This window comes from Falco peregrinus, chromosome 11 (assembly GCF_023634155.1).
Source record: "Falco peregrinus isolate bFalPer1 chromosome 11, bFalPer1.pri, whole genome shotgun sequence".
NCBI classification, from domain to species: Eukaryota; Metazoa; Chordata; class Aves; order Falconiformes; family Falconidae; genus Falco; species Falco peregrinus.
The window spans coordinates 21,377,885-21,402,612 of NC_073731.1; the positions used below are offsets into that span (position 1 = coordinate 21,377,885).

A 24,728-nucleotide genomic window follows, 5' to 3' on the forward strand; every position below is an offset into this window, starting at 1 on the left:
ACCAGCTCGTGTGTTTGATACAAGCCAGCTGACAGATCTCAGCAGGTCTAAGCCGACCTGCATAGCGCGTTTCATGCCCAAAGACAAGGGTGCTGCTCTGTAAACGAGCCCTGCTGCTGCTCTCGGGCACGCGTCGGCCGGGCCGCGGCGAGCCAGGACACGGGAGCAGGGCCGGCCCAAGCCCCGCTCCACGGGGAACCCAGCGGGGCCGCGCGGCGCCACAGCCTCGCAGCCGGAGCCGCAGCCGCAGCCACGGCGGGGCCGCGCAAGCCGCGGGGCCCGCTCCGCCGCGGCGGGAGGGCTGCGGCGCCGCCCGGCGGCCAGGAGAGGGCGCGCAGAGGCGGGGAGCGCCGCCCCGCTCCCGCCCTCCGTCCGCGGAGGTGGTGGCGGCTCGTAACGGGGCGGGCGGCGCCAGGGCCGGGCGTTGTGTGGAGCGGCGGCGGTGCCTTGGCGCGGAGCTGCCCCTCGCCGGCCGTCCCGCCTGCCTGTCTGTGGGGCTGGAGCCTCGGCTCGGCTCGCCTGGGGCCGCGGATGCTGCGCCTCCCGCTGCCGGCGGCGGAGCCCTCCTCAGGTAAGGCGGGGAGCGGGGTCCCCCTCCGCTCCCCTCAGTCCCCGGCCGGTGAGAGCGGCCGGGGTCCGGCTCTGGCCCTGGCTCGGTACTGAGGGCCCCGTCGGGCCGTCGGCCCCGCCGCCTCCGCAGCCGTTGCGGCCGGGCAGGACTCGCCTGCCCTCCCGGCAGCTGCGGGCGGAGCACGGCCGCCTCCCTGCCCCGAGCCCGCCCCGCCGCAGGGCCCCGGCAGCGCGGGGCCTGAAGCGCGCTGGGTGGCCGTGCCCGGCCCGCCGGGGATCCGTGCGAGGGCCCGGCTGCGGCAGCTGCAGTGCCCGGTGAGGGGTGCCCGTCCGTCTGCCGCGGGGCAAACCTCTCCCGTTGTCTTTCCGCGCAGGGAGGGAGCCGGCGGGGTCTGCGGGGGAGCAGCTCCCAGACCAATGCTGCTGCCGGCTTGGGAAATGCGTCTCTACGGGCTTCTCGCCGTGGGATCTCACCTCTACGCTTTCTACGAAGCGCACCGAGTGTCTCGAAGTAAGTCTGTGACACGGGTGTGCTTGTGCCCGCAGTGCTTCCCGTCAGTGACTGGCGAGGCTGCTCGGGTTCAGTTGGTTTCCACTTTTTTCTCTGGGTTGTTTTCTGCTTTTCTCCTCTGCAAAAAGCGCCTGTGCTCTTCCTGGCTGCAAACCAGCCCTGTGCAAGGAAGCAGTAGCCAGGTGCCAGCTGAGCAGAAAGATTTGTCCCAAGACTTTTCTGCCTTGAGTGCTGGGAAGTCCCTCGGCAATGGTGTCCTGGCACTCTGCTGTCAGGGAAGAGACCTCTGAAGCTCAGATGAGGGAAGTTAAGAAAGTTGGCTTTGAATTGTTTTTTTTTTTCCCTGGCTAGTCCCGTGCAGCAGCTTGGAAGTGGGTGATTTGGAAGCATCTATGTCTCCTGATGGTACTTGCTGGGGACTGGACCTGGGGAGGTCCCAGGGCAGATGAGCGCTGTGCTCTCTGGAGTTCTCAAGCTCCTGTGCTGGGCTGCGGGCTTGGAGCAGTGGTTGGCTAGTCTGTACGGCTTTGATGTCAGTTTCAAAACACCTGCTTGTGCCTTGTGTAACCTTTTGGTAGCCACTACGGCTTGGTTTTGGTTCAATGGGACTGTGTAGCGCTGAGGGGTGGGCTTTTAAACCAAAATACAACTTGTAGATGAAAAAAAAGCTGTGTTCTAGCACACTGATACTTTAAGGGAAATGAAGGTGCTATTATCTAATAAAAGTATAGCTAGAGAGGCTTGTTAGGGAGATAAATATTGCATGTTATTAAGCTTTAATCAGCAATGTTCTACATTAATGACCCTAGCTGACTCTCAGAGAGCTTAAGGGAAGAACAAGAGTAATGGAAAGGCACTTGCAGGGCAGTGAAGGAAGTGCTGGCTGAATGGGTACAGAGTTGTGTACCCACGCGTACAGCATGTCTTCTACAGAGATGGTGGTATGGGAGCAGGTTCTGGAGGCGGCTTCTCTGAGTGGTGTTGTCCTGCTCAGGCTGTACTGGTGGTCATTGTCACGTCTGTGACCCTTCTGCTCAAGTGGTAGAAACCAGGCAGCCCTGAAAGAGGGGAAATGAGGATTAGTGCAGGTTTTGTGTGGTAAAAGGTTGATTGCTGTCTGCTACTGCCCCTGTTGCAAGGGGGAAATCAAGGCATAGGTTCTGGGCAGTTCAGTGTCTTTGTCTTTGCTGTGGGGCAGAGCTGTGGTCTGGTTGGGTAGCTTGCCTGGTGAGCAGTGACATGATGATGCGCCCTTTCCTGGCTCCCAGTGTCCCTGTTGGCAGAGGCAGTGCAGGAACATGTTGCTCTTGAGCAGCAGAGGTCGCATCCCTGACTCTCCCTGCTCTGGCTGTCATGTCCTTAGCAAAGGTTTGCTTTTCTTTACAGAGTATGAAGCTGCGATGGACAGAAGGTTTGGGCTGGAACCAGGGACTCTCTTTTGGGGCCTGAAAAAGGTAGGTTGGGTGACTGGTACCAGCATCTTTTATTTTGTGGCACTAATGTGAACATTATGTCTTTATGCCTTTTGCTCACCCAAACTTCTGATCTAGCTTCAGAGGTTTGTAGTAACTTTACAGATTTGGATATTCGTAGTTAATTTTAGTCTGATGAGGAAGGAGGACTTGATGAGTGTGTCTATATCTAATAATCATAACCAAAGTTTTGTTTTTCTTGATCCCTAGCTTAAGTGTTATATCCTTTACCTCCTTCATTACATCATTTATTAATCTTTTGTTTTACTGTTTGGCCTTAAAAGCTGTGATCACCCTTGACATTTCCTGCAGCCTTTTTCCACTCTTGCCTGTCCTGAGGTGGTTTGGTTAGTGCTTAACATCAGACAACACATGTTTTTCTCTTGGTTGGCCTGTAGTCCAGCATGGAGCAGAACAGATTTTTTGAGGCATAAGGACTTAAAGAAACATGGCTGGTATAAGAAAACTAGTACTCCTCTATCTTAAACCAAAAAAAACAACCAACGCCCCCACCTTGCTTGCTGTTGATGTCACATCCTTTGAAGTGCAACTAATGCATCTAATACTGAGGATGATTTACACAAGGCCAGGAATGTGTGTCTGTGGAAGTATTTTGGTGGTTAGGCCCACCATCACAGCTAAGGGACTCTTGACATGTTTTCAAGAAAGCCATAAAGCACTTGTGGACATGAACTTTTAGTGGGGCTCTGTATGGGACACAAGGCTACCAGCTGATCTCAAATAATTTAAATTAAAAGCCATGTCACAAGTATTTCCAGCACACCTGACTTCATCTGATCTCATCTAGGCTTTGTTGAAACAGGGAGTGAAACTTCTCTTCCTTTTCATCCAGGCCGTTTGTATTCCAAGGCAAAGTGGAGTTGCTGTTCATATCCCTCATGAGAGGTGAGGGACATGCACAAGGAAGGCAGTGCTCTGCCTCTGTTACCTTTCTTAAAAGCTTTTTCTTGAAATGCTGACATAAGTTGAAAAAAGAAATTCCTGGCTAAACCTTGCATGGGTTAAGTTCTGTCCTAAATTTGGTTTTTTGTTTTTTATTTTTTCCTTTCTAAAGGAAAAAAAAAATCCTAAAATCAAAAGGAACAGGGTAAACAGAGGTATGAATCTGTTGGGTCTGAAGACATGGTCAGGAACAGTAGTAGCAGATTAATTTGTTTCACTGAGGAGCTTCCTGACAGGGAACCAAAGCAAGGATGTGTTTGTCTGGGGAACCCTGAGAAGTGGGACCCTTGTTCCAGGCTGCATCTCTGTGTAGTGACCAGCTGTTCCCTGTGTCCCAGGGAGGAGGGGGTGTGTGTGTGCCTCCCTACCTGCTTTGTGACTAGAAAACTCTCCCTAGTGTTTGTGAGGGAAGGCAGTTATTGCTGCTCAGTCAAGTTTAGCACCAGTGTGGGGTTTAGGAGTCATGATGTGATCTGAAGCTCTTCTGAATTTCACACCATTGGAAATCAAAATGGTGCTGTCTGAGTTCACAGCTGTAAGTGATCTGACTGGATTGCTGAAATTATATTCCTCATATGCAGAGTTCTGTGGTGTTGGGTAACAGACCTAGTGTGTTAGAGATGTTTTCTTGTTCCATAAGAACATGCTTTTATGGCCAGATACACATAGTGACCAATTCTCTTGATGCCTCAGGACCCCATGGACTTTGAGTGGAGCTACTGGATTGAATGGGGAAGGGAACGTATACTGTGGCTTCTGGCTGGTCATCTGCTGGTATCACAAGTGTCCAGGCTCTTGGTGGAGAAGGTATGGATGGATTTTCTTCACAGATGGGAGTTTCTGTGGGTTTCTCTTTACTCTGGGTATGGGAAACTTGGCATGGAGCTGATTCTGTGGGGTGAGTTGTGTGAGTGGGTCTGTAACTGTGCACATGTGAGAGCAAGTAGGTCAGCTGCCTTAGTGTTTGGAGACTTCAGCCTCTGTCTAATCCATGAAATCCTGTGCTTTGTTTTGAACCATTAACCAGTGTCATTTGACCTGTACACAAAAGATGGTGTAGTTGTTCCTTTCCAAGATTGAAGTGATGACTGCTTGGGTTTTGCCACAACTGCATGATTGTGGGAAATGACTGGTATGTGCCATCACACCTGCTAGTTTGGGGAAGGGAAGGAGGAAGTTCTGTTCTCCCCCAAATCAGGGAGGCTCTGGATTTCACACATGCTGCTACAGAAACACCTTCCCTTCTGTCTTTATGGATACAGTTGGGTTTCCCTGGATTGCTTCATATGTGTTCTTAACCTTGTTGACTGCAACTGTAGACCCTAAGTGGGACAGCACAGCTGTTAAGTGCTTTTTTTCTTTAGAAATTATCAAACTAAAAATTGTTTTTCTCTTTCTAACAGTATAAACCATGGTGCTTGATGGTTTATGGAATGGCTGCCTGCTGGTTGTTACTGGGAATAAAGGGCTTTATCGTCATCTTGTTACATGCAACTATTTCATTTGCTGTGGCTCAGTTTCAGCTGTCACTCTTGACATGGCTGTGCTCCCTTATCCTGCTATCCACTTTACGCATACCAGCTGTGGAAGAAGCCAAGGTAATGTGAGCAGAACTAATTAAGCATCAAATTAATCAGGGTGGTGGTTGTCCATTATGACAGCTCTCTTTGTCAGACTACTATCCTTTCAGTTGATGTAAGCAGGGGCTGGCTTGGAAAACCTTAGGCAGTAATTCTGCAGTGACTCATGCTGCAGCTTCTCCAGTTAGAAAAAGTCATATTTATCAATCATGCTGGCCAGTGCATTGAGTTGAAATGTGCCTTAATGTATAAGTGATATGCAGTAAAGCTGGAGTATTATTCTAGAAAACATATCTTGTTTTTTGGAGCTGTAATTGTACCAACTTAAGGTGCTGATTCCTGGGTTCATATCCAGGAGTTGCTTAGTCAAGCCTGACAGTACCTTACTAGTGTCTGCGGATGCCTGCATGGAAAGGGGGGGACTGTTTCTCCAATGCTTTGATTTGTGCCAAACAAGTTGCTCACAACTGATTGGTGCAAGCTCAGGTTTTCTAATGGCTTTTGCTGGGCAATACAGATCTTAGAGAAACTGCTGCTCAGCTGTTAGGAAATGTCCTTGCTGAATTTACTAGGACTAAAGGGGAAAACTGGGCATATGTTTTAAGGCTTGTTGTCCTGATGTTCAGGGGGAGGGGAGATGAACAGGTAGGGTCTGCATGGGATATAGACAGATTTGTGCCTTCCTGAGAGGAGGAAAGGGCCCGCTGCAATACAAATGTAACCAGCCGAACTCTTTGCTGATGCTTGCAAATTTTTTGTGATGTGCTTTTTGTTGGAAATGGGTATGACAGTGAGTGTCAAACTTGATAAAGGCTTAGTAACATCTTTCCACCCTTGAGCTTTCTCAGGAGTGGTGATTCTTTTCAGATCTGCACTGTAGCCTTGGCTTCAGCCCTAGCAGTCCCTCAGCTGTCAGTAGTGTTGCTAGCTGGTTTAGATATTGTAGTATTATACCAAATCTGAGGGAGATAATGGCATTGCTGTAAGAAAAGCTCTCCCGCTGTCATAGTTCTTTACCTAATATGTTTCTGAAATCAAGCTGTTGTCTCTTTATGCTGGTTGCAGGAGCTCTGGAGGTCCTTTCTCCATCAACAGCCAGTGCTTGTTGTTCGTGTGTTAAGTAGTGCTTTCATTTAAGTTAGTTCATTTCAGATGCTCATTCCAGCTGCTTTTGTTTTAGTTGTTTCCTGCTGCTGGTGACCCTGAAAGTTAGGATCTGAGTGGGCATTACTGTCCAGTCATATGGAAAACAGCATTGCACCATGGTGATCTGGCTTTGTTTTGTCTTGCAGAGAAAGTGGTATGACACAGAAAATGAGTATTATCTGCTGCTTTTCACTGTGTCTGTCCGCTGCCTCTTCTGCACTAGCTTCAGCCTGGAGTACTGCTGGCATGGACCTGCCCAGAAGTCATCCCACTCGTTCCTGTGGATGCTGGCATACGTGTTTTATTATCCCATGTTCCACAATGGACCCCTTATGAATTTTGATGAATTCAGTAAGCAGGTAACTTTTTTAAGGTTGTGCAGTTACAGATTTTTCAGTGCATCTGTGCCTCAGGTGATTTGGGTGAAGAACTATTGAAGGGTGGGGATCTTTCAGCTGTCAAATCTAGGCACAGGCCCTGTACTTTGAGCAATAGATTTAAGTATGATAAGTTGATTTTTTTTTCTTCATCTTGAGGTATTTTAATACCAATCATGAGAACATGTCAGGTACATGATTTCATCCAGTTTTCCTTGAGATGCTCTTTTAATGGTGTTTCATAGTGTAGCTTACAGATAAGCCTGAGTTTCTGCTTATTTTCTAGTTACCTACTTGACAAAAACTGGTACTGATGAACACCTTCTGTTTGAAAGCCTCCTAATGTGAGTCTCTATCAATTGTCCTTCTCTCTGAGTGTTGACGTACACTGTGTGTGAGCAGGAAGGCTGTAGTTAGAAATCAGTCTCTGGTATTTGTGCTTGTATGCCAGCCATGGCATAATACTGAACTTGTGTAAGGTTGGTAGCTAACATTGAGAATATATTTAGTCAAAGTCAGTTTTTAGTGCTTGGGTGGAGATGGGCTGATTAGACTCCAGTGTCAGAGAGGGTGGAAAGAAAGCAAAATAGTTCTTGAAGGCTGAATGATTAGTCTCCTTTATCAGACTCTGATCTGTTTCCTCCTTGAATAAATATTTTTCCCTTGATGAAGTACATTAGGGGGAAAAACCTACAGAAAAGGAGTTTTCATTCATGCATGTTTTGACTTTAGTAAAAGCATCTGTAGCTGATTCTATAATATTTTTCTTCCTTGCTAGTGATTTGAAGGACTTCAATTTTTACTTATTCTCCTTGGAGATTAAGAATTATTTGGGTTTCTAAAGCTATCTTCTGCATAATTTGGAAAATATCAAATGATACTGGACAATTTTGAGCGTAGCATTGGGAACTTGACAATGTCCTGAGTATCAACTTTAAGACAAATCTTCCTTCCCAAATTCTTCTGCTTCACAGGATGGGGTTTTTTTTGTCTGGTATCAGATTCATCCCTTCAACCAAGGAACCAATGACACATTACATTTGAAGAATGTTTATAATGTTAGTGTGCAGCTGGTGAACTGGGTTTTTGTTTGTTTTTCTTTCCTCCATCAGGCAGAACAAAGTAACATTTTCAGCTGCAGCTGGCTATTAAACAGATTTCAGAGTCACAGAAAGCTGCTGGGTTGTATTGGGAATTCCTGAAGGCTCTAGTTTCCCCTCACATTGGTGTGAAAACAGCTGATGGTTTACTTGGAACACTTTCATTCAGACTTCAGCAAGCTGAGCAGCTTCTTTGATGTGGAAGACCTGCCTACCTTACTGAATGTTTTTCGTGGTGCCTTGCAGGCTGCTTTTCAAGCCTGCTTCTACATGTCAGGGAAAACCCCCATGTTTCCATGCTTCATTTTCCTTATTTTCTTGCACACTTGAGCAAGAGGTGAAATTACACCCATGATGTCTGTAGTTAACATTGCTTTATCTCAGTGGATGAGTGGACATTTCAAACCATGAAAATGCTTGGCATTGCTTGCTTCTCTTTATATTTGGAAACTTCTGTTGAAACCACAGCTAATAAACTGGGCTTTATGAAAGGGAAAACTGAGATTCTGGTGGACACCTGAGTGACAAGTCCTATGATCGTTTGTCTTCAGTAACTTTGGAAGATGCAAAGCTGAATGTTATCCTGGGCTGGGTGTTGTAGGAAAAATCTCCATAGATGTGCATAGAAACTGAGGTAACTTATGTTTTTCACTGTTTATTTCTTTGTAGCTTCTGAAGTGTGTTAAGTTCCACCTATGTTCTTGTATCCCTGGCAGGGGGAGAGTTTTTTATGGAATGTTTCAGAAGGCCTGTAAGACTCCAAGCTGAGAGAAGCTTGGGAATAGCTGGTAGGAAAAATTGGTGGTGGGGGGATCTTGCATTGAAACTAAGGTCATCTAATGTGGCTCAGCAAAGACATGTGGCAAGACCACCTGTGTTCTTGGTGTGAGGAGAAAAAGGAAGACCGAGAATGGTATACCTGTATCTGCAGTAGTTTCTCAAACGCACGGACCTGTTTGTTTAAAGCCATAAGGAAGATGGAATGAACTCAACAACCTTAACATGTTTCTTGTTGGTGTTGCTGAAGGCCATTGTCAGAGCTCTTACCTGAGCAGAGGCTACCGCCTTGACAAGCGAGGTTGGAGAAGGGTTTAAAAATCTGCAGTACCTATCAGTTGATTCAATGTGCACAATACAGAGAGCATGTTTATTGCTGCTATAAGAAAAGACCACCTCCAGAACCCCTTCACTGAAGCTGAGACTGAGACAATGGCTCCTGCTGAGCACACTGGAAAGCAGAAGTTCTGGAGATGGAGACAAACTGTTGTATGGCCTAAAGAGCATAATACCTGTGCTGGTAGTTGGCATCCTTTCCAGGCGAAAATGAGACTGACACTTCATCAATGGTCTTGTTGAATTTCTGAATTGAAGCGGGGCATAGCGGGTTCTAGTCATGAGTTTGAAGGTCTGTTGTGCAAATTCCTGTGATTAAATGGTAGTCTCTGAGCTTTCATATAGCTGGTACAAATTAATCTCCAAAATGGGTGTCCTTCTTCATTTGTGAGTAGGTGGAGATAACTGCATGTTAGCTGTACTGTGTGCTTGCAATTATGAGGGGGTTTTGTCCATGCAGATGGGTTGGTTCTTTACCTTGTATATGCGTTTTTCAGTGGCCATTTGGATACTGAAGAAGGGAATGCTGCACATACACAGATGTACAAAACACGACTAAATTTTTAGGCAATCCTGTGTTTCTGTTACTTGATCATATTCTCTTTTACTACAGAAAGAAGGTAAAATTACAGCATACCAGTGTGTTTACTATAGTTAACAGCGTAAAAGTTTGGGGCATCTTGAGAAGCCTGTCAGCTGAAAACCTTGTTTATCTGGTATTTTACTTGCACTTAACTGCCATTTGCTCAGCATGTCAGGTAGGTCTTGCTGACCTTGGCAAAGCTACAGGAGAAAAATTAAGAACTGTCCTCAAATAATCAATCACATGCAGCTGGTAGAAGTTGAAGAAATTTTAAGAGCAAGCAGTTGTTTCCGTGTTTGGTAGAGTTGCTGACTGGAAAACCTTCATAGTTCTTTAAATTTCTTTATATCTAGAGCTTGATCAAGTTACAGCAATTAAGTGTCTCATGCCTGGATTCTGTTCAGGTTAACACTTGGCCTTTTCTACAGTGGTTTGGTCCAGTGTATGGTCACATCTGGTCTCTCGTTGATTTCTGCAGCTTACTGAGATTAAGAATGGAGAAACCAGTCTCCCTCAAGAGTCTGTCAGGAATTTCCAAAAGATGTGGTCAAATGGTCCCCTTAATAATAGTAATGAATAGTAAATGCAACCTAAAAAAAGTTCTCAGGATGAATTTTTTGAGTAAACCAGTCATTTATGTGGAATGTAACCTTTTTAAATTTCTTCTTTAGATGAAGAGACAAGAAGCCTTCAGTTTGAAGACCAATCTCATCATCTTAATCGTGGGCATAATTCGTATTTTATTTTGGTGGTGCCTGGCTGAATTGATGATTCATCTCATGTATATCCATGCTCTCTACAGCAGTGCTCCACCTTTAGAAGCTGCATCCTACTGGGCCTTGGGTGAGTATAGGAACAGCAGCCTTCTCCCCCCCACTTCAAGAACCCCAGTCTACTACTTTTATGTCCATCTGTAGACACTTCTGAGTCATAAGTTACGGCCAGTCACTGTCAGAACGGTGGTCTACAGACTCTTAATATGACACATAGATCCTCCAAGCAGGTTACAGTTGAACTTACTGAGCTGCTTCCTAAATTAAAAAATATTCTGTATTTTTTCCAATCTAAAGTGTGTCTAAACTTTCATCTAAAATTGGCCCCCCACCCAAGCCACAGAAGTGGAGACTTAAAACAAAAATTGTTTAGTGTAGGGATGGAGGAGGGGAGATGTTAAGAAATAGTGTTTATTCATCTCCTGCATTTGATGTTTCTAGTTTGTATTCATGTTGAAAAGTAAATTAACAATACTTATGAAAAGACCAGAGGGAAGGACTTGCAAACAAGGTGGCCTGAAAGTAGCAGTCAATGTCTTAGCCCTGTTTTCTTGCTTGACTTCCTCTTCTGCCCCCTCCCAGCCCCCTGCTATTGCATTAAAATGACCATTTGGGAGGAGGGGGTCGGGGGTGGAAAATGAGCACTGATGCATGTAGCATAAAACAGCAAGAGCTTTGGGTGCTGGTATATAGGTAGATAAAGGCTAACCTGTAAGCAACTGGCCAGTGTGGTTGGTTTGATTTGCCCCTCAGCGCTGTCCTGCTATGTGAATCACCCAGTAGGAAGAATGAAAGCAGAGAAACCCCAGGCCATAAAACTGGGTTCTTAAAAAACCGTGAGTGCTGAATTGAAAGTGGTGTCTTTTACTGTACCATCAAGTAACAGGAATGTGGTCCTGTCAAGCAATGACCAGTGTGTGTGTGTTGCAGGACGCTCCTATATAGGACTCTGGTCAGCAGAGGGCAATGTGTGCACTCTGTCTCTGTATGTATATATATGCATATACATATATACACACTTAATATGTACTTCAATTTATAATTTTATATATAAATAAAGAGCAAGAGGTTTGCCTCCATGGTTCATTCTACCACTTCTCACTCAGTCATGGCTTAAAAAGAGGATTTTTAGTTTTTATCTCCTGTTCTAAATGCTAGTTCATTGATGAATTAAATCTGTTAGCTCCTGATATGTGTGTGTTTGACAAAAAGCTGGCCAGTGGATAAGGCAGGCAAGGCTACAGAAGTAGGGATGAAATATTTGGGCTTTGGTGTTAGTGGCAGATTCCTCCCTCCCTTCCTTCAATACTACTGATGCTGATTTTAAAAAAGAGGGGAAAACAAGTTGCTTCCACAGAAAGCTGAGTAGACTATGTGCTTGATGAAATAAAGAGTTCTATCTTAAGAATTAAAATACATTTTGAACAGAGGATTAGAAAAGGCTAAAATGCCTTAAAGCAACAGGTGATGAAAGCCAGTGTTAAAGCAAGTTTGGACTGTAAAGCTGCCTGATTAAAATATGATCATTTGAATTAAGTCCCCTGTGGAGATCCTGCTTTTGAGAAGTGTGTTCAAAGTGTAAACCTACTCTATTGAGCTTTGTCTTTGCAGTAATGAAAGCAGGTTTATAAAATATACTGCAAATGAGACTGAGGCAGAAGTCTTTCACTACAATGTTTTCTCTGCAGGCTTTATCACCATGGTTATGTAGGTCTCCTTAGACTCAGACCAGTGGCAGGCCACTGTTGTGACTTACTTTAGGCAGCCATTGATAGATGAGTAAGGGTACTGGTAATATTTTTCTATTGATCCTTATGGGTCTTACTGTGCTTCTACACCAGTTACTGTACACAGCCAAACACTCCCCTCATTGCATATTCTGTGCCATTAAAACCAGTTACATCAGATAACTGAGTCTTGGGACCAAGGAAGCAGCTTGTTGTTGACTTGGGAGGATTAACCACGTGGTATATTAGCTGTTCTGCACTGCTGGATTTTTTTGTTAGTTTTGTTTCCTATTTAACTGCAGCAGCTTTAGAGCAGCATGAAGCATCTACTTACACTGTGGTGCCTGGCTGCCTCAATAGCCTGGTGAATTTAGGGGAAAGGCTGTGAGGCTATGGTGGGTAATAAATGCCAGCAGTGCAGCAGGTAAGGACAACAGTGTTGAGATTTTGCTCTTGGGACCTTAAGGGCAATGATAATGGTCAGTCTACACCTCGGAAGTGTGAAGCTATGCTGTGTTCTGCATCACTTCACGTGGTGTTCCTGTGAGGTGAGACAGCAAAGAAATAATAAAAAAAACACTAACCCCAAAACAAACCCTGACTTTGAGTTGCAGTGCTTGTTTAAAAATGCCAGTGTACAGCATTAGTATTTCTACTTCCATGGCCATAAATGACAAAGCTATCTAAAGTAACACTACTGAGTACACACAGGTATAAAATAAAGAAAAGATAGTACCTGGGAGAATGTGTTACTCAGCAGTAAGAGAAGTATTTTCCCTTGTCTGGAAGCAGTTAGGCAAATACGGTTCTAGAACCAGCAATATACAAAATGGTGCATGTATTGTTTTGGTGCCTGTGTGTTTAACTAACAAAGTTGCAAGGTGCCTTCAGTATTCCTGTTTGTGCATTAGCTACTATTAGTACTTTCTGTGAATTGTATGGTTTTTCAAACTTAAAATTTTTAAACTTCTGTCGTTTTGCAACTCAGTGAAAGGTCTTTTTATGTCAAATGTCACCTTATCTTCTCCATGCCCTTTACAAGCTAGTACCTGCATTACTGTAACAGCACTCAACTTACGTTATCTCATTCCTCCCATTTCACTTCCACATGCCTAGTTGTGTGTGTTCTGCTCTTCTCAATGTGAACATGTCAAAATCAGCACAGTTTTTCCCTTTCTAGAGGAAGCCATTTTCTGTCCCAGGTACCAGTGACAGGCAACTTGGGAGGAGTATTAGGGGCATGGTTGGAACATGCAGGGATGCGATGAGGAAGGCCAAGGTCTATTTGGAATTAAATCTGGCAAGGGAGGTCAAGGAGAACAAGAAGGGCTTCTTCAAGTACATAGCAGGAAAAGGGCGACTAGGGAAAACGTGGGCCCACTGCTGGATGAGGTGAGTGCCCTGGTGGCAAAGGGCACCGAGAGGGAGGAGTTCCTAAATGCTGCCTTTGCTTCAGTCGTCACTACCAAGGCCAGCCCTCTGGCTTCCCAAATCCTGGAGGCAAGAGAGGAAGTCTGGAGAAAGGAAGACTTTCCCCTGGTCAAGGAGGACCATGTTAGAGATCACTTTAGCAGACTTAACACCCACAAATCCATGGGCCCCGATGGGCTGCACCCGTGAGTGATGAGGGAGCTGGCAGATGTTATTCCTAGGCCTCTGTCCATCATCTTTGAAGGGCCACGGAGGACAGGAGTGGTGCCTGAGGACTGGAGGAAAGCCAGTGTCACCCCAGCCTTCAAAAAGGGTGAGGAGGACCCAGAAAGCTACAGGCCATTCAGCCTCATCTCCATCCCCGGAAAGGCGGTGGAACAGCTCATCCTGGAGGTCATCTCGAAGCACATGGAGGAAAAGAAGGTTGTCAGGAGTAGTCAACATGGATTCACCAAGGGGAAATCATGCCTGACCAATCTGACAGCCTTCTATGATGGAACAGCTGGCTGGGTAGACCAGGGGAGAGCAGTGAATGTTGTCTACCCTGACCTCAGCAGGGCTTTTGCCACTGTCTCCTGTAATAGCCTCATGGGTGCGCTCAGGCAGTGTGGGTCAGGTGAGTGGACGGTGAGGTGGATTGAGAAGTGGCTGAATGGCAGAGCTCAGAGGACTGTGACCAGCGGCACAGAGGCTGCCTGGGGGCCTGTAGCTCGTGCTGTTCCCCAGGGGTCAGTGCTGGGTCCGGTCCTGTTCAACTCGCTCATCAGTGCCCTGGATGGAGGGACAGAGCGTACCCTCAGCGGGTTTGCTGGCGATACGGAGCTGGGAGGAGCGGCTGATACACCAGAGGCTGCGCTGCCATTCAGAGGGACCTGGGCAGGCTGGAGAGGTGGGCAGAGAGGAACCTGATGGAGTTCAATAAAGGCACTGTAAGGTCCTGCACCTGGCGAGGAACAGCCCCTGCACCGGTACAGGCGAGGGCTTGACCTGCTGGAAGGCAGCTCTGCAGAGAAGGACCTGGGGGTTCTGGTGGGCAGCAAGTTGCCCGCGGGCCGGCAGTGTGCCCTGTGGCCAAGAAGGCCAATGGGATCCTGGGGTGCTTTGGGAGGAGCGTGGGCAGCAGGTCGAGGGAGGTGATCCTGCCCTCTGCTCTGCTCTGATGAGGCAGCATGTGGAGTGCTGTGTGCAGTGCCGGGCTCCCCAGTTCAAGAGAGACAGGGAGCTACTGGAGAGGGTGCAGTGGAAGGCTGTGAAGGTGATGAATGGGCTGGAGCATCTCGCTGGTGAGGAAAGGCTGAGAGAGCTGGACCTGTTTAGCCTGGAGAAGAGAAGACTGGGAAGGGATCTTACCAATTCATAGAGATATCTTAGGGGTGAGTGTCAAGAGGACGGGGCCAGGCTTTTTCCAGTGGTGCCCAGCAACAGGACAAGGGGCAGTGGGCGCAAGCTGCAACACAGGAAGTTCCATTTGAATGTGGGGAAGAACAGCTGGGTTTTTTTGAGTGCACAGGCTGCCCAGAGAGGCTGTGGAGTTGCCTTCTCTGGAGGTATTCAAATCTTGCCTGCACATGATCCTCTGCAATGTGTTACAGTGGGTTGGAGTAGGTGATCTCCAGAGGTTCCTTCCAGCCCTGACTATTCTGTGATAACCCAGCTGGGCTGTGTGTTTCTTGTGCTGTGTTACTGTAGTGCCTTAAAGGCTCAGAGGGCGTTGTAGCCTTGTTTCACCCTTTGCTTGTTGAATAGCCTGCAGTTTGCATTGGCTGTGTAATCTGTGTAGGTAAAGCCTGTGTGTTGAATAAACTATGATGTGGCACGTGCTTTCCTGTGTTGTTGTACTATGGATGGAAGAACTGCTGTAACTGAAGTATTTAAGCTATCTCTTTAATTGCTGTTATATGCAGGTTTTATGTAACTGGCAGGGCAGGTTTCAGGGTTGTTAACTGGGTGATAAGAGAACTGGGCATTGTGAGCAGAAGACCAAAGACATTGTGTGTATAATTCATATAAAAGTAAAACCTTCAGTTCTCTCCTGGTCACTCCTATTTTCCTGTTACTACTCTCCCTGCATTTCTTAACTTGTGCCTGGCAGCTGCCAGTGGAGGCAGCTTACATGCCTACAGTGAGCTATGGAAGTACATAGTCAACCTCCTCAGGGCGAACAGGTCCCATCCTCTGTGCACCCAACCCCTTAATGAGCAGGAGTGTCTTGTTGCACTATGGCTCCTGAATTTTTGGGGGGTTTAAATGAAAAATGGTTGGAGCCCAAGCTGAAGGGCTTCTGAAGAAGTGTAGCTTCTTAAAACTCTTCTTCATATTATTTAGAAGAACTTCTCTAGTAAAAAAGAAAATGGACATTCATTATTTAAGCTCTTCAGCTAGATGGCATAAAAATCTTGTTGTTTAATTTAGGTTTTTTCCATGTTGAAGATTTTTAGTTTGTTTTCTGTCTGTGATATGAGAAAGAGCTGATTGTATCCATGTCTTCCATGGACTAAATACAGATCCATAATATTTTTCTTTTGTATCCCCTCCTCACTACTACAGTCTCCACATGCCACATAAATGTCAGTTTCTTCTCACATGTATTTCTCCTCACTAGTTTCCTTTGGCATTCTGCATGTACTTTATTAAACTTGCATGCTTAAATTGCTGCAAGCAGTGTCACTGGAGACCAAATCCCGTATGTATTAACAAAAAGCTGCATCGTATGCCTCTGAAAAAGTGTAATTTCATGCTGAGTATGCAGTTGTATTCAGTTTCCTCACTGGCCTGTGTTTTGTGCAAGTATAACCTCCAAGAAGAAATGTTGATCTCTGTACCCAAGAGTACTGAGGGAGCTACTGGAGGAGCTCACCAAGCCACTCCATTGTTTTATCAGCAGCCCTCGCTCACTGGGGAGGTCTCAGAAGACTGGGGGTACCCAGTGTGATGCACATCTACAAAAAGGGCAGGACGGAGGATCCAGGGAACTACAGGCCTGTCAGCCTGATCTTGGTGCTGGGGAAGGTTATGGAGCAGATCACCCAAGTGCCATCACAGGGCACGTGCAGCACAGTCAGGAGATTAGGCCCAGCCAGCCTGGGGTTGTGAAAGGCAGGTCCTGCTTGACAAACCTGTCTCTGATAAACATCCGATAAGATGGCCTGCTGTTGTAGCACACAAAAACTAGTAGGCTGCAACAAGGCTTTTACTGTCTACTGTCTGTGCTGTTTCTCCTTCCTCCAGAGGTCAGGCCACACTGCTCCTCCTCCATCCTCAGTGCTATTTAACTACTTGGTGGGAACGAGCTACAGCTGCACATCATCCTTGTCAATCAACCCACTGCCTTCGAGGCAAGGTCACAGCTGCATGTTATCAATGCTAATCAACCCACTGCCTCCATTCCTCTACAGCCTGCCTAGTGGATGGGGGAAAGGCTGTGGATATTGTCTTACCTGGACCTTAGTAAAGCCTTTGACACTCTCCCACAGCATCTGCTGGAGAAACTGGCTGCTCATGGCTTGAATGGGTGAACTCTTCACTTGGGTTACAAGCTGGCTAGACACCCGTGCCCAAAGAGTGGTGGTGAATGGAGTTACGTCTGGCTGGTGTCTGGTCACAAGTGGTGTTCCCCAGGGCTCAGTACTGGGGCCAGTCCTGTTTAATGTCTTTATCGAGGATCTGAACAAGGGGATTGAGTGCACCCTTAGTAAGTGTGCAGGTGACGCCAGGCTGGGGGGGAGTGTTGATCTGCTTGAGTGTGGAAGGGCTCTGCAGGGGGGGGTCTGGGCAGGCTGGACTGATGGGACGAGGCCAGTTGTAGGAGGCTCAACAAGGCTCAGTACTGGGTCCTGCCCGTGGGTCACAACAACCCCACGCAGTGCTGAAGGCCTGGGGAAGAGTGGCTGGAAAGTGCCTGGTGGGGAAGGACCTGGGGTGCTGGTTGAAGGCTGGCTGGACATGAGCCAGCAGTGTGCCCAGGTGGCCAAGGCGGCCAACAGCATCCTGGTTTGCATCAGAAATACTGTGGCCAGCAGGACCAGGGCGGTGACCGTCCCCCTGTACTCAGCACTGGTGAGGCTGCACCTCGAATCCTGTGTTCAGTTTTGGGCCACTCACTTCAAGAGGGACGTTGAGGTGCTGGAGTGTGTCTAGAGATGGGCAGTGAAGCTTCAGTCAGTTCTGAACTAAGGAGGTCATAGTAGATCGAGTACTGGGGCTCTTGTCAGGGAGGAGTGTCCTGCTGTGAAGAAAATACTGTAGCTGTGTGTAAAGCTTGTCAATAATCTTACTTTTACTGATTAATGGAGCTGGAAACTCTTGATGCCTCTTACGATTGCTGGCGTTATTACTGAGATACATCTGTAGCCTGTCTGCTCCAGTGTGGAGCCATATTCTTTCATGGAGATCTTAATTTGAGGGAATCCCTGCATATTTTTTTTTTTTCTGTAGAAGAGGCACACAAAAAATAAAGAGAAAGGGTACATGAACTCCTAAAGCCTGATGTTTGTGACTTGGCCCCAAATTCTGAGCTATTTTAAATGTCTGTTTCCTATTAGGCTTGTGCCATGTGTCAGTAACCCTTTTGAAATATGACTGCATATTTATCTCTGATATGTGTTTTCTAATTGAACCTGCCCTGGTAACTTCACAGAAACAAGCATCTACAATTAATGCCATAGGGTCAGTGTAGCTGCAGAAAGGGTAAATTTGTGCTGTTGTGCTCCTAATAAAATTGCCTGCAAAGTTACAATTCTTGACTATGAGTTTTGGTGATGGTTTATGGACAGAAAAATGCTAAGTGTGGTTTCTAATACCTGGATCCAAATCTTTTGTCATTTACTTATGAAAATGTTCTATTTAACTTCTATCAAAAAATATCAGGCAGATTTTTGAGACTATGAAAAATACAAGAAAATCTGAATATTCTAATTTCTAATTATCCTTGAAACAAAGCTTTATGAAACTTCAGAAATGCAGTTTTGCAGTAAATTTAAGGAAGGAAAATATTTGAAGTTCTATAAATGCATTTTTAAAGCATAGGGAAACTTGGAGTGTTTAATAAATTGAAAATACCAATTTCTATGTAAGTTAATTTAATCTGGGACTTCAAACAGCTTGACTGTTGAAGTGCTTGGGTTTAAGATTGTCTTTTTACTTCAACTTTGTATTTTTTTATCCCTTAACACGTTTCAGTTTTAAAAACTGTAACTTTAACAGAATCCTTTGAATTAATTTATTGTGGGGGAAAGATAGCATTTATGCAATACTTTTTTGCTTATGTGCATTTTTAATATACATTTGATACAGCTTGTTTCCAATTTAAAATAGTGCTTGTGTGTGAGTTCTTTTTAAGCTATAAGTTGAAAATTAGAGAACAAATTATGTGATATTGCTAATGAATTTTAAAAAATTATCTTTGATCTTAAATTTCTTTTTTATTTCATGTTTTAAATCAGGTGAAGCAGTGTGCTTCTGGCTGCTTTGTGCTAAATGGAGCAAATGCAAAGCAGCTGGAATGTCTCAGGTATGCAAGAAGGTTTAAAGCTTGTGCTGTTGCTAATGCAGCCCAGCTGTTGTGTGGCTGTGAATCTTGCCCTTAATTTTCCATGTGTGGCCAGAACTCTGACACAGCTGGCATGAGTTGAAGACTAATGAGAACTTGATCTGCGTGTTTTGCTAGGGACCTTCACATTGCTGGTATTGTGAGTCTGAGAGTTGCCGTATGCAGAGTAGCTAGTGCATGCCAGGTAATGATTGGTGATGTTATGTGATGTCTATGTTTCTTTGAGATACCAGTGCTATTGAGCTGTCTACTAGTTAACAGTAAGTACAGCTTAGAGGTATGTTATTGGAGATGGTGAAAATGCTTTTTTTCCCCCCCTGACACTTGCATATCATAACTTTGTATCCAAGAACTTGGAATCTTTCATCGCTGTATTTAAAATCAAATGTGTTGGTTTTGGGTCTCGAGAGTGGTAGTCTGTGTCTCTCAATCTCTTTCCATCATGTGCAGCCAAAGGATTTTGAATTTTACCAGTGTGCAGACAGCTGTGATCTTCCTAATTGGTTTGTGTGGGTGTCAGCATTCAGCTCTCCAATGAAATTTTTCAGAAAAGAAATGAGAAACTGAATGAGATGGGAATTAAAGCAGAAAGTTGGCTGTATAGATGATTTAGCAGTAATCTAGTGTGTAGCTAATTGGCTAGTATCCAAATTGGGCTTCTGATTGTTTGTTTTTCCTCTGGAGAAGAATGTTATTGAATACTAGATGACTGCTTCCCTGAAGGAAAAGATTCATGTCTAGGTGTTTGGTTCTAACATCGATTTTTATCTTGTATGGCACAACTGTTACTTATATTATGCACGTGGATTATGATATTAAAACTAAAAATGTTGGATTGTAGAAGCAAAAAGCTGGCCACGTGTAGGCCAGTAGGAGTTTTGCAATTTACATTGTTAATGCTAGAATTTCAGCCTAGCTTGTTATATATTTGGGTTTAATTTTTAATGTTGAACTTTTGGTTGTCATGCACGGTATACTTGTTAGCAGAATGCAAAAGGAATGTTTTGCTAAAAAGAAAAAAAGCAGATTATTTAAATGTTCATGGACCTGTACTGCTGAAAAGTTTGTCTCCAAGGGAAGTCTGCTGTAAGGTTTTAAAATTACATTGAATATCTGGAAAGGAAGGAGATGCAACAACTACATTTTATAATTTGTTTTACTCTTCCAAATTCTAATAAATTTACTTTCCCTCATTTGGGATTAGATTTTACTTATGTCAGGTGTCAGTCAAGTGGGAAAATTCACCAAAGTTCGTGGAACTTCAGGGTTAACTCTCACCAGTTTCTGCAAAGTTTGGCCTCTGCTTTTTACTGATTTTTTTCTTCTTATGATTATTGGTCAAATACCATTTTATTCAGCAGAAAGCATTCAGAATATTAATAGAATAATCTTGCTTTATCTATAATGCATTCTTAGATTGTTACTTGCATGAGTAATAACTCTAAAAATAGCCAGTATGATTTCCATCTCACATCTGTGAAAGATGCTGTGTTTTGTGCCATACCCTAGGGTTAAGCTGTGAGCCAACACACTGCTGGAATTTTTCCTTTGGAAATCAGGCAGCTAAAGCACCTTAAGGAGGCCTTTTTCCTTTGTGTTTCAAAACTGAAATATGCCTTGAGAGTTATACCAAGTGGAGTTCAGTCTTCTATGCCTCAGCTGCAGCAGGAGGGATCTTGTAGGTGGTGGTTTGGGGAACACAAATAATCTGACAGTACATGGGATGTTTGTGGAGCTGTCAGGATAAGCTGCAAAGATAACCATTTATTATACCTGTTCTGGAGGAACAAGTGAAGAGTGTTTGTTTGGGATTTTTGTCAAAGATAACATTTATTGTCCCTGTGGTACATGTTCAGTCCTTATATCAGTGTGTTCTGATTTTTAGCTCAGGGTAAGTCAGTATTTGTCTTTCATAGCAGTCAGTACCCACAATCCAATGATTTTTGAAAGTGAAACTACAGATGCTTACTTATGCCTTCATATTGGAATGGTGGTACTAGTCTGTGTGTGCGTGCCTAAAGTCATAATTGCATGTGCTTGTGTCCTATAGCTGTTGCAAAAGCAGGTATTGTACATCCCATCAACTGATGATGCTTGCTTTAGTCTTTTGAATAATGGCTGTTTGGAAGTAAGCAACGTTACCAGGTTTTTAAAATATTTCAGGAGTCATTTAAGGTATGATTTTTGTAATATTTTTTTTCTTTTAGGTGGCCTGGCTTTAGCTCAAGTACTATTTTTTTATGTGAAATACCTCGTTCTGTATGGTGTTCCTGCCCTCATTCTTCAAATGGATGGACTCAAACCTCCAGCTCTGCCTTGCTGTGTGAGCCTGATGCACAGTTTCACTAAAATGTGGAGGTTAGTCATTATTGCTTTTCAGATGGTTTATTATTGATATATGGCAGTCAGTGTGTAAGAACATGCATATGTGTGTTTGTGGTCACATACACGTTTGCTTTCGTGTCCTTGTGGTTTTTTCCCTCACCCCCATGATTCATTTTTAGTGCTTTGTAAATGAACTTCAATTTGATGGTTACTTTTTTCACACTGCAGAGGGCAGGGGCAAGCATCCCTTTCAGCTTTTTCATCCTCTTAATTATTAGAATTGCTCAGCCTACTTAGCTTCACTAACATAGCAATTATTCTTTCCAGATATCTATTAAATGGTTCATTTTTCAGTCTTGGTCTAAACCCCACATTTCAGCTAGATATTTGTATGGAGAAGGAAAGAAATGCTTGATTAATCACCCTATGAGGAAAGCTGTAGTTATAACACTCTAGCGTGTAGTCATGCTAGACTCATGCAGCAGAGAAAGTCTTCAACACATTGAAAGTAAGTACTATGAAAAATGGGAATTATTTATAATGTAGGATGAATTTCTGGATCCCCTTTGCTTTTAAAGAGTTTCAGCACAATATTTCACAAAAAAATTTACCAGTTTTGAATCTTACTGTTGCTTTAAATCAGTGTTCACTGAAGTACTTCTGCTGAAAACTCTCCCAGGTGGATTCTGCTTGCTGCTTGGCCTGTGTATATCAGTGGATTCACTTCTTTCCCTTGTTTTCCTCTGCACTGTGTCTGTAGTTCCTTCAGTCAGTGGGATGCTGTGCCCCAGAATTCTAGAAACATTTCCTGAAATGACTTAGACTTGTCAGCTTTTTAGTGCAGAGATTTCTCTTGTTTTGTGTTAGTGCAGAGCCTAGTACAACGGTGCTTACCCTGTTTGGTCTCTGACTGCTTTGTAATACGAATAAAGCTTTTTCATTTTAGTCATAAAAACAGCGGGCCTGCTATTATCAGAGCTTTATTGGATGAGATTTTAATTTTGTTTCAGGCTTGAAGCTAGATGTAATGAGAAGGTTTTGTAGTTTATAATAGTTGGCAACTGTAGGTATGTGGTATTCAAAGAAATGCAGCAGAAATAGAGTGCAGAAAACAGATGAACTGTTAAAAATTATTTGATATACTAGCAAATGCCTTAGTTTAAATTCTCTTTCAGGGTTTGAACTGAATTTATGACCTACAGAGTTAATACAGAAATCTGTGGTTCTTACCAGGCACTCTCCTGAGAGCAGCATCACTTGGCCTGACGGCCCTCGCAAGCTGAGTTGCAAACAGCAGTGGTTTTTTTTCCCCTGTCTCCCAGTTATTATTCCAGGGAATCTGTGTATTGCTCTGGAGGTGCCAAATGAAACTGAACTTCAGCACAAATACTAATGACACTGCTGTGTCAGGTAGTTGTAACAGACCGTGAAAAGGTACTTTCTGCCTGTGAAGATGTGTGATGTATCACAGTAAAAGCATTGTGTATTCTTTGAAAAATATTCATAACACTCAGAAGAAAATTGAAACTAGTTTCTAAGTAGAAAGTTTAATTATTTTTTTTAAAGGAAAAAGTGCCAACTGCTGGTATTTACCATTTGCCCAAGTATTGCATTCATATGTGTATCAACATTCACTGCCAGAAATAATCCCGTCTATGAGATAATTTTATTTTTTTGTTGGCTTTGAAGGCTGAAAAAATCAGTCCCACCAGCAGGGTGGATAGTAGAATTTCCTATGGCTGCTAGTGATTTATGGGTCATTTTCAATTATCTAAGAAATCTCATGTAGCTTACCCTCTGAATCTGTGAATTACGATGCCCTCATGCCTTTACAGTTAAACTTTTCAATCACTAGTACCTAGAGGCTTTGCAGTCTTCTTATGTGTTTTGGTATGTTATAAAGGAATGTCAGTGTTAGAAGTGGGAATAGCCTTTGTTTTTAAAATGACTGTCTGAACTGGACAGGAATTGTGGAAATGATGGGCTTAGCATAAAAGCTAGCAAAAACTGATGAAAGCAAATACCTTGTGTTGTAAAGCTTTATGAACAGTGACACTGTGTTTCCTTAAAGTGCTAAATACTTTTTTGTAGTTTGTGACTATGTGGGCTTTTATGTGAATGTTCCTAACAACTTTATCAGAGTGGGTCAAACTTAAATGTACTTAAATGTTAATAACATAGTGCCTAGTTTTAAGCTGGTAGAGTTAGGAGGTTTGTACCAGACCATTTTCATAAAATAGTAGCCTGGTAAAACTCATTAAAGACTCCCAGGACCAGGCTGGGAAATGGAGTGGGGTGGAATGAGCCAGATGACATGGAGTGCACCACTGTTACCTGCTGGCTGGCATCTGGGAGGCTGCTCAGAGAAAAGTGTGTGTGTATGCTTGGCTTGCTCTTGCACTTCTTGCTGGTGTCCACTTTAGGGTACTGTCAGAAACAGGGTATTATGCTAGCTAGGCTTTTGGAAGATCCCGTATTGCTATTTTTATCTCTCAAAGCTATTAGCAGTGCAGATTTTGAAGGAGAGAAGGTAGCCTGAGGAGAAACACAAAAGGAACATAACAATGTTAAGGAATGCAAATACACTAATAAGGAGTCTTCCACCACCACCTGGTCTCCTTTGAGCATAACAACAAAGCTTTTGATCTTACACATCAAGACCAGGGTCACTTATAATCAGTACATGCTGACATAATTTGCTCTGCAATACAGCAGGTGGAAGAGCTTTCAGTCAGGAAGGTAAGAAAGATACCATAGTATGTCTAAAATTTCTGGAGCTGAAAAGCAAAGCAGGTATTAGAAAACCAAATTGGGTACTTTGCCTCCCTATTTATGGTACTAAACAACAAAACACATTGTGTCCATTCAAACTTAAAACCAAAAGAATTTAATTAAAAAGGAGTTATCAACTTTATAGTAGAATCTGCCTAATTTGCATTGTATTTCATCAAGACAATCCCAGCATCAAAAAATCAGCAATCCTGTTTATCATCTCAAGACAAATACAGGTGTTCAATGTGTTATTGTGGTTTCATTTTACCAGTATTATCATTATCTTGCTAAATATGCAGCTATATAGCTAATAAATGCATGATAAATTTATTACTATTCAAAAGCTTGATTATAGCTGTGAAAAGGAGTTTCTGAGCTCCTGATTTCCAGATAGGGCAGCAGTTCAGTGACATACCAACTTAAAAGTTTTTAATGTCTGCTTTATCTTAAGCCATGAGGAATTAAAACTTTTGTTTTTTACCAAGGTTAAAAGCAAGGTCATTAATCATGTGAGAGCAACCAGTGGTGTTGGAAACGTGACTGCTTTTAAAGAATTGGTCAAGGCTGATGCCTGCCATACAACCTCTTAGGTGGGGGCGTGGAGGAGTGGTGTGGGGTTGAATTGTGTAGGGTAGCTAGAAAAAGCTGTGCTACTGCTGACACTTGCAAATCAGACCAATCTGGAAAAATATCCTAGTGAAAGAGTAAAGGTGTGGAAACTACAGAAACAATAGGTA

The 24,728-nt window shown here is 44.0% G+C and overlaps 1 protein-coding gene across 2 annotated transcripts in view; it reads left to right on the forward strand.

Moving 5' to 3' along the window:
- Positions 1 to 371: 371 nt before the first annotated feature.
- Positions 372 to 24,728, forward strand: part of HHAT (hedgehog acyltransferase) — a 162,395-nt gene continuing 138,038 nt past the window's right edge. Inside the window, exons 1-8 of one of the 2 annotated variants that reach the window (XM_055816445.1) lie at positions 372 to 571; positions 945 to 1,081; positions 2,468 to 2,535; positions 4,210 to 4,323; positions 4,920 to 5,114; positions 6,389 to 6,601; positions 10,087 to 10,258; positions 21,102 to 21,252. In XM_055816445.1, coding sequence (XP_055672420.1) covers positions 988 to 1,081; positions 2,468 to 2,535; positions 4,210 to 4,323; positions 4,920 to 5,114; positions 6,389 to 6,601; positions 10,087 to 10,258; positions 21,102 to 21,252 — 1,007 coding nt within the window. In that variant the 5' untranslated portion in view covers positions 372 to 571; positions 945 to 987. The remainder of the gene's footprint in view (positions 572 to 944; positions 1,082 to 2,467; positions 2,536 to 4,209; positions 4,324 to 4,919; positions 5,115 to 6,388; positions 6,602 to 10,086; positions 10,259 to 21,101; positions 21,253 to 24,728) is intronic. The other variant, XM_055816444.1, reaches the window with a different exon arrangement.